Source organism: Ursus arctos, unplaced genomic scaffold (assembly GCF_023065955.2).
Source record: "Ursus arctos isolate Adak ecotype North America unplaced genomic scaffold, UrsArc2.0 scaffold_11, whole genome shotgun sequence".
Lineage (NCBI taxonomy): Eukaryota > Metazoa > Chordata > Mammalia > Carnivora > Ursidae > Ursus > Ursus arctos.
The window spans coordinates 30,765,503-30,781,373 of NW_026622775.1; the positions used below are offsets into that span (position 1 = coordinate 30,765,503).

Consider the following 15,871-nt stretch of genomic DNA (forward strand, 5'->3'; position numbering starts at 1 on the left):
CAGTAATTTGAATTTGTCATCTGAAATCAGATTAATAATATGTCTTTAGGAATGAAGAAATTTTATAAATTTTTACTTTATATTCATAATTCATTTGTATTATTTTCTTTGTATAAATGAGTAACTCAAGTTAAACATTTCTATCAATAACAAAAAAGCATCAAGGTACTGGTTCACACTGCCAAATAAAGTACTTTAACATTTTTTATAGTTTTGTAGTAGAGGCAATTTTCATAGACCAATAACCAATAACTTCAAAAAAGCTAATTAAATCAAAGAAAACATTCTCTTGAATACTCACCCAGCCAACCTTCCACTATCAAAAGTTTCTGTAAAATATACTTCTCCTATAGGTTGAGGTGTCTTATATTTAATCTAGAAAATAGATGTTTTTAAATCTAAAGTTATTCATCTTTGCAAATATTTTAATTAAATAATCTCACTAGTTAAGAACACAGTATGTAATGCACATATAAGTAAAAAACATAAAAGGTGATGTGGCCTCAAAATTTCGTATCCTAGTGCAGTAAGATATAAGAGAGCATCAGAGATACAATGCCAGAAAAAAAATGCTGTAAGTGCAAACAGAGAATACACTGATTCCTTCTAACACAGGAGGGATGGGGAAAACTCTGTTAGAGAAGGCCTCATGACATGGCCTTGAGAGGATCCTAACAGGTGACAATATTTGAGAATACAAATCATTAGAAATAGAGGAAATACCATGATCCAACACATGTAAGATGAAAAATGTAGCAAGCACGTAGACTAGTTTAAAATTAACTCTTAAATTTCACTGTTACATGATAGAGGATGAGGATACCATTTTGAGAGATTAGGAACCCAAAGAAGAAAACGATTCAATAGAGAAAGCACTGCAAAGCAATTATCTGCAAAGCACGGTTTCAAGGGCCCTGTAAGTGTCAGCTGCTGTAATGATAATGGTATTGGTGGTGGTGATACGGTGGTTCTTTTAATCCGCGTAAGACTTCTTTGAGCAAAATGTTATTACTGCACCCATGTTACATCCACTGTCGCACAGTTAGATAGTTATAGGACATGATAGGAGCTCAGGCTGTCTGGCTCCAAAGCTTATACACTTAACTGCGGTGCTATACAGAACATACCAACAGAACAATTCATTGACAAATTTGATTCAAAAGATAATTTGAACTGATGATGAATGAATAAATTTTGCCTAAAGTAACAGATCAATTTGGGCCCTTACTGCATCGCTGTGATTTTACCTGTATGATTATGAGATTTCTTTTCTCAGCCTTTAGGGAAAAGGATGCAGAAGTATTTTTTCTATTCACTATCTCTACCCCAACCTAATAGTACATTTCCTGTCTCTTTAAGGGGTGTGGAAATCAATAATCAAACACAATTCCACATAATCACTGAAAGGTCAAGATTCCATTCCTATCATTTTTTCAAATATCACCAAATGCAGTTAAAGTGGTAGGTATCTCCCAACTCCTCTGAAGTATTAACCTCCAACGACCCTTGCAGGAGCTGTGCCCTACGTCAGTCATCGGCACTTTGATTACTTACTTCTGTAGGTTGCATAAGTAGGTTTTAAACGAAATGTCCTTGTGGAGTTTAAAATTTAACAAGAGAAAGAATATTTAGCTTAAACAGCTAAACAACACTTTCCTTCGCAGATAAAAAACTCTCTAAGTGAGGTGAAGTCTGTAAAAGCTATATGCTATGGTCCTCAGCCCTTTAAGCAGCTGCTAGCACGATACCATTGATGCATTCTTACCATCAAAAAGATCTCTGAAAAAATGTCTGCTTGTCCCAATATTATCTATGAATATTCCTCAGTGTAAAATTCTTCTGGATTGTCAGGATGTACAAAAATCTCCACAAGGCTTTTCAGACTCCTGTTAGTCCCCCCCCCAAACCACATCTTAACAATGCTGAGCCACAAACATGGGTGAGCCTTATTAAAGGCCTACCTCATGATCACTTCCCTTTCTAATTCATCCTCCTCATTAGCATTTCCTTTCCGCAGAGAAATAAGGAAACCGACTTCCTGTACTTGTAGGAGAACTGCAAATTATACTACCTTATCTCCTATCTGAAGAGGGCTGGCAACGTCAGAAGAAAGATTGAAAACCTTTCTCTTAGACAGAAGTCCACCAGTCCCTCAGCAGTGACAAATTCCTGTGCTGATAGTAAACTCCTTCCCCGTATTTTCTTTGTAATAAAACGGTGCTAGGTACAATGCATACATTTCTGTCATACACAGGCACTCTAAAACATAGCAAGAAATCGTTGGGAAAAAACAGTGTTTTCCTATTTGTTTAGAAAATGAATACTCTTAGAACTGAAATGAATCTTAAGAGGTCACTCTCCTCTGCATCCTGTCAAGGAATAGTTTACAACTCATTTCTCAATAACCTTACCTCTGAGGAGAGTTCACCTTCATTCACATCAGCCTCTTCCGAATTTTCATCAAAGTCTTCCATCTCAACACCATCATCCATAAATTCTGCATTAATTGAGGTGAACAGAAGACCCAAACATAGCCAAAAGCTTTGGAAATGCATACTGGTTACCTGTGAAGTTAAAAGTTATCAGTGAAAATGAAAGTTGTGAAAAATATGTAAGTATACTTACAAAGAAATAATTTTTCTTTAATACTGCCTTTAGGGTAGCTTTTAAAACAAATCATTTACAAAATTACTTAAATTATACTTCGAACAAATAAAAACACAAACTTCAAATCCCACAGGACACATATTCTAGAGCTACCCACCTGCCTCCAAAAACAAAGAGCCAAGGGGCAACTGGGTGGCTCCGTTGGTTAAGCGGCTGTCAGGTCCTGGTCTCAGAGTCCTGAGATCCAGTCCCACCTAGGGCTCTGCTCAGCAAAGAGTCTGCTTGTTCCTCTCTCTCCCTCCCCTCTGCCCTTCCTCTGCGCAGGCACGCACTCGCACTCACACTCCCTCTCCCTCTCTCAAATAAATAAATAAATAAATAAATAAATAAATAAATAAATAAAATCTTTTAAAAAACAAAGAGCATTTAAACTTAAAGATATAAACAATAGTGATTATGAAACTCAAATAATATGTGCATCCCTGGGATGTCTGGGTGGCTCAGTCGGTTAAGCGTCTGCCTTTGGCTCAGGTCATGATCTCAGGCTCTTGGGATCAAGGCCCGCATTGGGCCCTGCTCAGTGGTGAGCCTGCTTCTCCCTCTCCTTCTGGCTTGTGCTCTCTCTCACTGTCTCTGTCTCTGTCTCTCTCTCAAATAAATACAATCTTTAAAAAAAATATGTGGACCCCTTTAAAAGAAATAAGGATAATGATTCTCAAATGTTTGTTTTTTTATTACAATGTTGCTTAAGTATATACAAACATACAACCAGAGTGTCATAATTACAAAGCCAAAGCACATTTACATATAAACACCAAAAAAAACTAAAGAAAAATAATTTTATTACAATTCAATGTGACAGTCTTTTCATGAACCAAATCACAGGTAAAGAACAATCAGAACTGCTATCAGGTGCACTAAGATGGATAATGTTCTTTTACATATATCGTAATACTTTGATAACTCAATAATCTAACCATTTCTCTATTTAAGTCCTGCAAAATGTCCATTCCGTATTATAGCACCACTTGAGCAGAAACCAAATATAATTTGGCTGCTCTTGGGAGAAATATATGATTTGTATAATTACGCCTTGCTCTATTCCCATTAACATGTTAAAATTCAAGTTTTATTGTTTGGTGCCAATGGCCTTTTAAACACAAAGTAACGTGGACACTGAAAGAGTGTGCCAGTTCTTGGTTATAAGGTGGGTAGGTGATCCACGTACAGTCCTATCACTTTTTTTTCCAGTTACCATCAACGTGAAAAATTTTTTAAAAAAGTAAATTCTTAGAACTCTTAGATCTTCCAGAAAATATCTATAGACCCTACATGGGTCTGCTTAAGAAACACCGGCTTTATGAGATAAGCAATTTACATCGACCAGAATGGCTATAATCAAAAAAAAGACAATAACAAGTGCTGAGAGGATGTAAAGAAATTGGAACCTTTATACCCTGCTGGCAGGAATGTAAAATGATGCAAGTTTTGGGAGTTCTTATGGCAGTTCTTCAAAATGTTAAAAATAGAATTACTCTACAACCTAGCAATTCCACTGTTAGGTGTCTACCCAAAAACTTAAATATAGATGTTTAAAGAAACATTTTTCAAAATAACCAAAAAGTAGAAACAACCCAAAGTTCATCAACTAATGCTTAAACAAAATGTTGGCTATCTATACAATAAAATATTATTACCAATAAAACAAAATGGATTACAGATATGTTATAAGATAGATGAATCTCAAAAATCATGCTGAGTGAAAGAAGCCAGTAATAAAACAAAAAGACACAAGCAAATCCACAGAAACAGAAAATAGATTCAGTGAGTGCCTCGGGAAAGGAGTGGGAAGAAAGGGTTAAGGGGAAATGAAAATGTTCTAAAATTGGATATGGTAATAGTTACATAACTCTGTAAATGTATTAAAACCCATTCACTTTCATACATTAAACATATGAACTTGAAGGTGTACAATGTATTAATAAAGCTGTTTTTAAAAAAGAAACGTCGGATTATAAAACGTTTTCTTCCATACAGTTAGCCCAAGTGATTAGAACTCTTCTTTTTTTCATCTCCCATGCCTGTATCCCTCATCCATCCACCCAGCTCCCCTCTGGTAACCATCGGTTTGTTCTCCATAGTTAAGAATCTGCTTCTTGGTTCGTTTCTTTCTTTTTTCCCTTTGTTCTTTTGTTTTGTTTCTTAAAATTCCACATTTGAGCGAGATCATATGGTATTTGTGTTTCTCTGACTGGCTTATTTTGTTCAGCATAATACTCCCTAGTCCCATCTGTGTTGCAAATGGCAAGATTTCATTCTATTTTTATGGCTGAGTAATATTCCTGTGTGTGTGTGTGTGTGTGTGTGTGTGTATACCAATATATACCACAACTTTATCCATTCATCCATCAATGGACACTTGGATTGCTTCCATGGTTTAGCTATTGTAAATAATGCCACAATAAACATAGGGACACATATATCCCTTGAATTAGTGTTTCTGTATTTTTGGGTAAATATTCAGTAATGCAATTCCTGGATCATAGGGTAGTTTTAATTTTCTGAGGACACTTCATCCTGTTTTCTACAATGGTTGCAACAATTTGCATTCCCATCAACAATGCAAGAGGGTTCTTTTTACTCCATATCCTTGTCAACATTTATTGTTCCTTATGTTTTGATGTTAGCCATTCTGACTGGTATGACGTGATATCTCATTGTAGTTTTGATTTACATTTCCTTGATGATGAGTGATATTGAACATCTTTTCATGTGTCTGTTGGCCATCTGTATGTCTTCTTTGGAGAAATGTCTGTTCAAGTCTTTTGCCTATTTTTAATTGGATTATTTGGGTTTTGGGTGTTGAGTTATATTAATTCTTTATATATTTTTGATACTAACCCTTTATCAGGTTTGCCATTTGCAAATATCTTCTCCCATTCAGGTTCCTTTTTGTTTTGTTGATTGTTTCCTTCACCGTGCAGAAACTTTTTATTTTGATATAGTCCCAATAGTTTATTTTTGCTTTTATTTCCTTTGCGTCAGGAGACATATCTAGAAAAATGTTGCTATAGCCGATGTTAGAAAGATTATTGCCTGTACTCCCTTCAAGGATTTTTATGGTTTCAGGTCTCACATTTAGATCTTTAATCCATTTCGAGTTTTTGTGTATGGTGTAAGAAAGTGGTCCAGTTTCCTTCTTTTGCATGTGGCTGTCCAGTTTTCCCAAAACCATTTGTTGAAAAGACTTTTTCCCATTGTACATTCATTCCTTCTTTGTTGAAGATTACTTGACCATATAATTGTGGGTTTATTTCTGGGTTTTCTGTTCTATTCCACTGATCTATGTGTCTATTTTTATGCCAATACCATACTGTTTTAATTACTACCACTTTGTAATATAACTTGAAGCCTGGAATTGTGATACCTCCAGTTTTGTTTTTCTAAGATTGCTTTGGCTATTTGAGGTCTTTTGTGGTTCCATACAAACTTTAGGATTCTTTGTTCTAGTTCTGTGAAAACTGCTGCTGGTATTTCAATAGGAATTGCATAAATGTGTAGATTGCTTTGAGTAGAATAGACATTTTAACAATATTTGTTCTTCCAGTCCATAAGCATGGAAATGTTTTTCCATTCCTTTGTGTTGTCTTGAATTTCTTTCTTCAGTGTTTTATAGTTTTCAAAGTAGAGGTCTTTCACCTCTTTGGTTAAGTTTATTCCTAGATATTTTATTGTTTTAGGTACAATTATAAATGGGACTGTTTTCTTAGTTTCACTTTCTGCTGCTTCATTATTATCATATAGGAATGCAACAGATTTCTGTGCATTGATTTTGTGTCCTGCAACTTTACTGAATTCATTTATCAGTTCTAGTAGTTTTTGCGTGGAGTCTTTAGGGTTTTCTACTTATAATATCATGTCATCTGCAAATAGTGAGTTTTACTTCTTCCTTACCAATTTGGATGCCTTTTATTTCTTTATGTCATCTAACTGCTGTGGCTAGAACTAATAGTATTCTGTTGGATAAAAGTGGTGAGAGTGGACATCCTTGTCTTGTTCCTGACCTTAAGGGGGAAGCCCTCTGTTTTTCACTCATTGGCTGTGGGTTTTCATATAAGGCCTTTATTATTTTGAGAGACATTCCTTTCTAGACCTACTTTGCAGAGGGTTTTTATTTTGTTTTGTTTTACCATGAATGGATGTTGTACTTTTTCAGATGCTTTTTCTGCATCTATTGAAATACTCCTATGGTTTTTACCCTTTCTCTTATTGATGTGTCAAATCATGTTGATTGTTTTATGAATATTAAACCATCTTGCATCCCAGGAGTAAATCTCACTTGATTGCGGTATATGATTTTTCAAATATATTGTTGGATTCAGTTTGCTAATATTTTGTTGAGGATTTTTACAGCTATATTCATGAGAGATATTGTCCTGTAGTTCTCTTTTTTGTGATGTCTTTATCTGGTTTTGGTATCAGGATGATATTGGACTCAGAGAATGAATTTGGAAGTTTTCCTTCCTGTTGTATTTTTTGGAATAGTTTGAGAAGAATGGGTGTTAACTCTTTTTTCAATGTTTGGCAGAATTTGCCTGTGAAGCTGTCTGGTTCTATACTTTTATTTGTTGGGAGTTTTTTGATTACTGATTCAATCTCATTGCTGGTGACTGGTCTGTTCACATTTTCTATTTCTTCATGCTTTAAGGTGGGTAAGTTACACATTTCTAAGAATTTATCCATTTCTTCTAAGTTGTCCAATTTGTTGGCATATAGGTTTTTATAATATTCTTTTACAATTATTTGTATTTCTGTGGTGTCAGTTGTTTTCTCTACTCTTTCATTGGTAATTTTGTTTATTTGGGTCCTCTCTCTTTTTTTCTAGTAAGTCTTGCTAGAGGTTTATCAATTCTGTGGATCTTTTCAAAGAACCAGTTCCCGGTTTCATTGATCTGTGCTTAGAACCCTTCCTACTGAGATCAAAACTTTATGTGAATATGTGGGCCAGTTAGCCTTGATTTCTTCTTTGGGACACTGGCTAGAACACTGAAGTTTACTTGGAAAAATGCATTTTAAAAAATCGACCAATTTACCATTATAGGAATATTCTATATTCAAAAGTATGTTAATACCGCCCTCTTTACAGACAAAGACAACACAAAAAATGATGTATACTGTTATTTGTTAAAAGAGTTCGAGCTCCCTGAATCATAAAAAAGAGGTGTAACTAAGATAGAAAGTAAATTTAAAGAGATCAATTTGACTCAATAACAATAGGTAGGTTTATTTAAATTTTTTTTTTACTTATTGGCACAGGAATGAGTGCATTTGCAAACTGCTTATGAATTGTTAATAATTCTAAAAGCTTCGGTTCTAAAGTTTTAAGAGCTTCTCATGATTTCCATAATGTAGTAAAGTGTTTTGCCTGACTCCCTATCAATAACATTTAAGTAAAACAGAAATGCATAAAATAATAGCTTAATCACGACCATTAATATCACTTGTGGCCCTTATCTTCTCCTTCAAAATAACACACACTTTAGTTTCTTAATAATTAATTTGTTGAAAAAATATATTCTAACTGGTTTGTTTGAGTTCTGGTGTATTGGGCTGCTGGGAAAGTTAAGGGGAAACCAAGCAGGCAATACTCTACTAGAACCCTATTCTTACTTCATCCAAAACAACCCCATTCTATTTTCTATATTACAGTTCTTCCTAACTTTCCTTCAGAAATAGTTGACAAAGCTTCAGGAAAAAAGTTTAGAAAATCTTGCATCTTAAAAGTCCGAATCGTCTCTAAAGTTCTATGGTTATAATCATGCATTTGCATAAAGGAATGAGCTAAATTAATCTCTGCAGCCCAGGACATAAATAAGGAGACATTACTACTTCCAATCTACAAATTGAAAACAAATGTAAAAACTTGGTCAAAGTCACATGGGTTGGAAATGTGAAATGAGATCAGAATCTAGAACTGTACACCAGTATACCATGCTACCTCCTATTTTAATCTTATCCCACTGATTATATGCTTTTTATAAAGCAACAGAAAGAAATTACAAAAATGGTAATAGTACATACTTTGAAACTCTTGGAAATTTCTCAAATTTAGATTATTAATATTAAGCTATGAAGATATTTACCCAGAAATGACCACATTACCTGACTACAGAAGTGAAAAACTTAAAAATAAACTGCTATTGGTCACAAACCATTCTGCAGGCAATACAGTTCTACAGATAATAGTCTTCATTTAAAAATGACCTAGAGAAGCACACCCATTTTCCTGTAACTTTGATCTCGTGTATGTTCTCTGCACTGTTTCTGGTTTGATTCAATAACAAATTAAAGTATAAGTAAATTTTGCCAAGTATGAGATACCATTCTAATACTTGAAACTAAGACCAAGCAGCCTGATCCACCTCAAAAAGTTTCACCCACGTCACCTAAAAGCCCTCTTCAGTCTCCACTATGAGCGCACAATCACAAATTAACAGTGCAGCCCCTTTACTGTACTGAAGTAGTGCTCACTCCCACATCAGAGGTAGCTGGAGCACTAGAGGAAAAGACCACCACAGGATACCTAATAATTGCTGTAAAGCGCGAGAGACATTGCTGGCTGATCACCAAACTTTCTTCTCTTTTTCCAGGGGATGTGACTGGACTATATTTTCTTTGGAGTTAGGTGAGACCCAGAAAAGCCAATGCTGCAGGTACAGTCTGAGTCTGAAGGCCTGAGAGCCAGGAAAGCAATGGTATGAGTTCCAGTCTGAGCCAGCAGGCTCAAGACCCAAACACAGCCGAAGTTACTGCTAAAAGAAGAGACAGAAAAAGACGGAAGTGCCAGCCCTGACAGCCAGGCAGGAGGAATTCCCTCTTCCTCCTGGAGAGTCAGCCTTTCTGTTCAGTTCAGGCTTTCAAGTGATTGGATGAAGGCCTCACACCAGGGAGAGTAATCTGTGTTACTCAGCCTATCATTCAAATGTTAACTTCATCCCAAAACACCCTCACATACGCACCCAGAATCATTTCTGACTAAGTATCTGGGCACCTTGTAGTTCAGTCAAGCTGACCGCCACAGCCACCCACTCCTCCAGAATGCCAGCAGCCAGAAATTGTGTTAGGCCTCTGGGATATTTTTATTTTCTACTTATTTCAGCATTACCTTAACTAATACATACTTTTGACTAAAACCAGGTATTTTTTTTTTCTAAATCAGAAAAACCTAGAAACAATGAAAAGACCTCAAGCAATACAGCAAAAAGTAGAAAAAGAATCATAACAACAGAAATAACAGTCGAAAATACAACTTTCTGGCAGTTCAGACACCATAGTACTACAATCCAAGGAGCCTGGATCTGATCCTATAAAGTGAGAAACTACTGAAGTTCTGAGACTAATGAAAGGAAAAGAGCTGAAATACTGGCTATAAAAACATTATTTGAGTTACATACTAAGGTCATTTTAAAAATCATGTTTCTATAAACATTAGAATGACATACGTACTTACATATTTAGGATTTATACTGCCTCTGCATAGTTCCAAAAGAATAGCTTAAGGCATCGTGTAAAACACAAAACAGACAAAAATATACGCCTGTTGAGGACTGGAACGCCTTCTCATTTCTGTATTCACAGCACCCAAGGGTGCCAGCACGCGATGAATAGGGACAGATACACGTTTATAGAACCAATGAAAGAATGACTGCCTAAGTGAGAGGGGAAAGGGAAACAGACGTTACTAAGCAACCAAGAGAATGCGTTTGCTGTGGAGGCAGCACAGCAGCGATACATTTAGCCAAAGGGTTTCCACGCACTTAGACGAAAGCCACAAATAAAATGAGGGAGTTTCCACTGTCTACAAAAGTCTACAAGATCATTACAGAGAAAAATCCTTTTTTAGAATAAACTGCTAGAAAAATTTATAGACTAAATGCTTACAGAATGTCTATAGCTATTGTTCTGAGAGAAAAATAGTTATGTAACTACTTCTAACACAGGCCCTCCAAAGTTAGAACACTGGTAAAACTAACACAATAAATGCATTTCTATAGAGAAGAGAGAGAACGGTCTAGAAAGTTTGCATTTTATGATCTAATTTAATATGGGAAAATTAATCATATTTTAAAATTCTATTCTACATCTATGAAGAAACACCTCTTATTATGAGTTATTTCAGAATCTTGCTACAGACAGACTGCATTTTAGCAACCCAATTCATAATTTACTTTAGAAAAGACAGTATTCAGAAAAATCAGATTAAATGGTCTCATGTTATCATATCACAAAAATAAAATGGGACAAATTCCCACCAAAATTAGAGGGCATTCTTGCAGTTTTCCATGTAGCACACAGAAAATTCATGGAGCACGCAGAAAATTCACTTTGAAGAATCACAGAAGATGCAAGGTGGAGAGGCAGGAAACAGTGGCATCTTGGAAGGCAGCCTTCTTCCAAAGACGCTGCAAGACTCCATCTGAAATGCAGCTGTTTTCTCACCCAAGAAACTAGCATGCTTCAGAATGAGCTGCACCAGGGATCTGTTAATTTTGTAATGGCTGATGTGTCCAGAAATTCAGGGGACGTCAGCCAGTAGATATTAACATTCACCATTCACAAATTCATTTAACAAATATTTATGATTGCCAATTACATGCCAGGAATTATGTCAGACACTGAATTTACAGTAATTAGCAAAACATACATAGCTTTTGATCTTAAAGAGCTTATGGTCTAGGATGGAAAGCCGGCATTGAAAAATTAACCCAGGTATTACATGTACACCATAATAAGTGACAGAAAAGTAAGTTCCAAGAGTTGGGAGTTGGGAATTTAATTTACATGGTAGGGGAAAGGTCAGAGGAAGCCTCCTTGAAAAAGTGACATTTGAGTGTCATGCAGGGGCGCGTGGGTGGCTCAGTCGGTTAAACACTGGACTCCTGATCTTGGCTCAGGTCTTGATCTCAGGGTCCTGAAATTTGGCCAGTGGCCAGAGTTGGCTTGAGATTCTCTCTCTCCCTCTCCCTCTGCCCCTCCCCACTATGCTCACTCTCTAAATAAATAAATAAATAAAATCTTTTTAATAAGTTTTTTTAAAAGGGGCACCTGGGTGGCTCTTTCAGTTAAGCGTCTGCCTTCGGCTCAGGTCATGATCCCAGGGACCTGGGATCAAGTCCTGCATCGGGCTTCTTGCTCAGCAGGGAGCCTGCTTCTCCCTCTCCTGCTCCCCCTACTGGTGCTTGCTCTCTCTCACACATAAATAAAATGTTTAAAAAAAAATTTTTTTTAAAGAATCAAGTGTGAGGCAAAGGAGAGGAAGGAGTGATCTCCCTAGGCCAAGGACAAAGCAAGCAGCACGTGTGAAGGAACTGAAAGGGGAAGAGCGGAGCAAGAATAAGAAGTGCTGTCTCCTATTTTTCAATCGTATTAATTCCAATCTTTGCAGCACTCCGTGGTGAAGGCATTGGCATCCCGTTTATACACAAGGAAAGTGTATTCTTACTCATAGGATACAGAGTGCTGCTAAATAGAGGGAGAAGATTCAGAGTTAGGTTGAGTTTCAGGCTATACATTCCTTTTATTAAGACTCTGTTAGAAGGTTTAATTATTTAATCCCCACCAAATGGGATTCAAGTTCTAGGTCTATAAAAGATAAGGTTAAACATTTTATATTCCATCCTTTAGACATACATTCCAGTTTCTGTAGGTTTTAGATTTGAAAAGCCATATTTTTATGTGTATCAAAACTACAACTTATGCACATACATATATAGTTAGTTTAAGTGGCTTTTAAAATCTTTCTAGCAAAGATTTTAAAGCAGTTTAAGGTCATTTAAAAATATAAAAATCAACAAGTTCATGGTAATACTTTACATTACTATGATCCTTTAAATTTTTACAGAGCACTTACATAAATTTCAGGATATTTAAGAAGTTAATTGGCTTACTATCAGAACTATAATGATCACATATTAGATAACATAAATGTTTCTAGGTATCACCTCTCCTTAACAAAAGCTAGAAAGAATGTTTTCATTAATTATTAATACTTCTAATTTCCTATGGTAGAGAGAATAATGACTCCCCAAAGAAGTTTACACCCTAATCCTTGGGTCTTGTGAATGTTACCTCACATAGCAAAAGGGGCTTTAAAGATGGAATTAAGGTTGCTAATTAGCTGACCCTAAAATAGGGGGAATAGCCTGGATTACCCAGGTGGGCCCAGTATAATTACACGGGCCCTTAAAAGTAAGAGGAAGTCCGTGAGAGGTGGGTAGAAGAGATGTGAAGAGAGGGACTTCACCCACCACATGGACCTTGAAGATGGAAGGGAGCCATGAGCCAAGGAATGTGAGTGGTCTCTAGAGGCTGAAACCAGCCCTCAGCTGACAGTCAACAAGAAAACAGGAACCTCAGTCCTACAACCACAAGAAACTGAATTCTGCCACCAATCTGAATGAGCAAGGAAGCAGAATTTCCCCAGAGCTTCTAGTAAGGAATGATACCTGGCCAACACCCTGATGTTAGCTCGGTGAGACCTATGTCAGACTTCCGACCTACTGAACTAGAGAAAATAAATTTGTATTGCTTTAAGATGCTACATTTACGGTAATTAGTTATGGCAGCAATGACTACTAATACATTTATTATTCCTGAGCTGCTTGAAACTGTTGCTACAAAGTTAAGTACAATAACATTTGTTATTAGTTGTACTTAATTGTTAAGTACAATAACATTTTTCAGTTCTATTGACTACCGCTCCTGAGTGCCTCCTTCTTGGAAACATCTCCTCCCTTGGTTTTCTTGTCACCATTCCTGATTCATCATTCTCTTCCTCTTCTCTGCCTTGTGCACAGGCACTTTCTCCAATCTTCTGTAAATATTGCTATTCCTTAGGGTTCTGTCCCCAGGCCCTCTTCTTACATGACATACACTCTTGGCTTCTACCTATACAAGCTAGTCAAGGACTCCCAAATCTTAACCACAGCTCAAAAGTCACTCCTTACTTTCAAATCACTATCCATCTTCAAGGATGTCCCAAAGCTTCTGCTAATTTGAACTTAGTCTTTCCTCCCAAACCTGCTTCTCTATCTCCTGAATGCTCTTCCTCCATTAACTGCACCCCCAGTCAACTGAATCAGTCAAGTTACTTTGCCATTATCTTAAAGACTATTCTTTCTCATGGACTCCCTATGTCACTGGTAGCTGAACGCATGTGGACATTTCTTAAATGATTTGTTCTATCCCCAAGCCACAGCCTGATTTAAGAATCTATCATTTCTGAAGTAGATTAGCAAACTCTCACTTTGCCTCTTCACCTCCACTCTTGCCATTCTCTAAATCATTCCTCCACCTTCTCTCTAGCATGAGTTTTCTAAAACAAACTTATTATTTTACTGTTTATAAAAATGCACAATTCTCTGCAGTTCTCAGCATAAATTCTGTCCTTTTAAAACTCATTTCTTTCACTCCCTTCCACACTCACCTATGTATGTAATAACTTAATACTATTCTATGTACCATATCTTATAATGAGATGCCTTTCTGCTGTTCATTTTCAACGGCTGACTGAGGACTCGCCCAACACTGGTATGCCTCAAAAGTAGAGTTTGAAAATCACTATTTTTCAAGTTTCAGTTGTCCTGCAGCTTCAGGAGGGATCCAACTACAGAATGATACAACAGAAAGTACACTGAACTTGGCACCATCACACCAAGCTCCCAGTTCTATTATTAAAAAGGCAAGTGGTTAAAATTGCCTGGGGCTTGTTTTGTTTTTCATTTGTCAAGTGAAGGGGCCAAACTAGATGATTTAAAGGTCCATTAAAATGGACAATTCTTGCTTTCTCATTAAAGCACTAAAACTTACTAGGCACTGAAAAGCAGTAAGGCTAACTTATAACACTGTTCAACTTCTAGAGACCCATCAACATACTGACATCATTCAACACAATAATTATCTTTATGAACTAGATAATATAGATTATCTTGCTCTAAGGCTTTGGGGATTGGTCTAAATAGTAATGAAAGATCAAAGAAAACTAAACGTGACGGCAGAAATGTACAGTGAAAAGAGGCCAGTTTACAATTACCAAAGGAAGGCTGCCTAGAGTGATTAAACGACCTCCTAGAGTGATGTAAAAAATTTAAAGCAAGTAAAATCTTCAGACTAGATCAGGGTTTTGATGGCTTTTATGAATCAACAAGTTTCAAAATAAATTAACTTTTTTCTAATTTGAGACTTCTTCCCATGGCCACTTTCTCTCTCCCCTTCTGAGCTTTGTTGCCACTTGCTTTTAAATCCCAAGCAAATGCCTCCTCCTTGTTGCTTGGGCGATGCTATAAATAAAATCAGCTAAAGTATCAGATTGATCGTAAACAGGCTTTAGGCGATAATGAGTCTATAGTAATTAGGGCTTCACTGGATTCAACCCAACCCTCCCGCCCTCTCCCTGGCGGCGCACACCGGGCTCCAGGCAGCGCCGCTAGGGAGTGGCCAGGAATTACAGGCCCGCACCGCTAAGAGGGTTGGGTCTCTTCGCCTTTACAGAGGCGGGGATTGCGTAAACTGAGCCTTTTTTGGTTTTGTTCACGTTTTTGTGAAAACTGCGGGTGGGGGGAGCTGCGCCCAGACACGCCCCGGCCCTCCGTACACCCCTCGGGAGCGCCCTCCGGGGCTCGACCTTGGAACGGGGCTGAAATGGTAACCGCTGGAATAACGGACTTGGGGCCGCTCAAGCCCTCGGGGACAGGCAGGGATGGAGAACGGACCAGTCTTCTCTGCGCCCCAGCCCCAGCCTCAGCGCACAGGTGGACACAGCAGGTCGGGAGGACCCAACGGACCCGGCGTGGCATCAACTCCCGCCGCGCGTGGCTGGCTTTCCTCCTCCCGAGGCCGGGAGAACCCACCGAGAACCTCGCTCGGGGCACCTCCATCCCCGAACTCAACAGCCAGCCCCTCACCTGGCTCCAACCTGTTCAGCCTGGCGGGTCGCCAAAGAAAGGGGTGCGGCCCAGGAATCTCCGCCCTGGGCGTAGAAGCAATGGCTCCCATTCCTCACCCTAGCCCGAGCGCAAAGAGCAGCAGGAAAGTGGCCTACTGCCCACGCACCTGTCTTGCGGGCCCGTTTTCGGCAGTGGCAGCTCAGATGTCCGAATTGCTGCCACTTGGTCCCCGCGCTTCCCCAGACCAGTCCCGCCGGCGGCCGCCCAGCAGCGACTGCTAACTGCGCATGCGCGTGCGGCCGCAGGCGGGGAGGAGGTGG

General features: G+C 38.0%; 1 protein-coding gene across 1 annotated transcript in view; it reads right to left on the reverse strand.

Moving 5' to 3' along the window:
- The window catches only part of CLGN (calmegin), a 49,318-nt gene extending 33,464 nt beyond the window's left edge, over positions 1-15,854 (reverse strand). Inside the window, exons 1-3 of the mRNA XM_026499383.4 lie at positions 15,718-15,854; positions 2,412-2,564; positions 302-375 (exon numbers count right to left, since the gene is read on the reverse strand). Coding sequence (XP_026355168.2) covers positions 302-375; positions 2,412-2,555 — 218 coding nt within the window. The 5' untranslated portion in view covers positions 2,556-2,564; positions 15,718-15,854. The remainder of the gene's footprint in view (positions 1-301; positions 376-2,411; positions 2,565-15,717) is intronic.
- Positions 15,855-15,871: the final 17 nt, after the last annotated feature.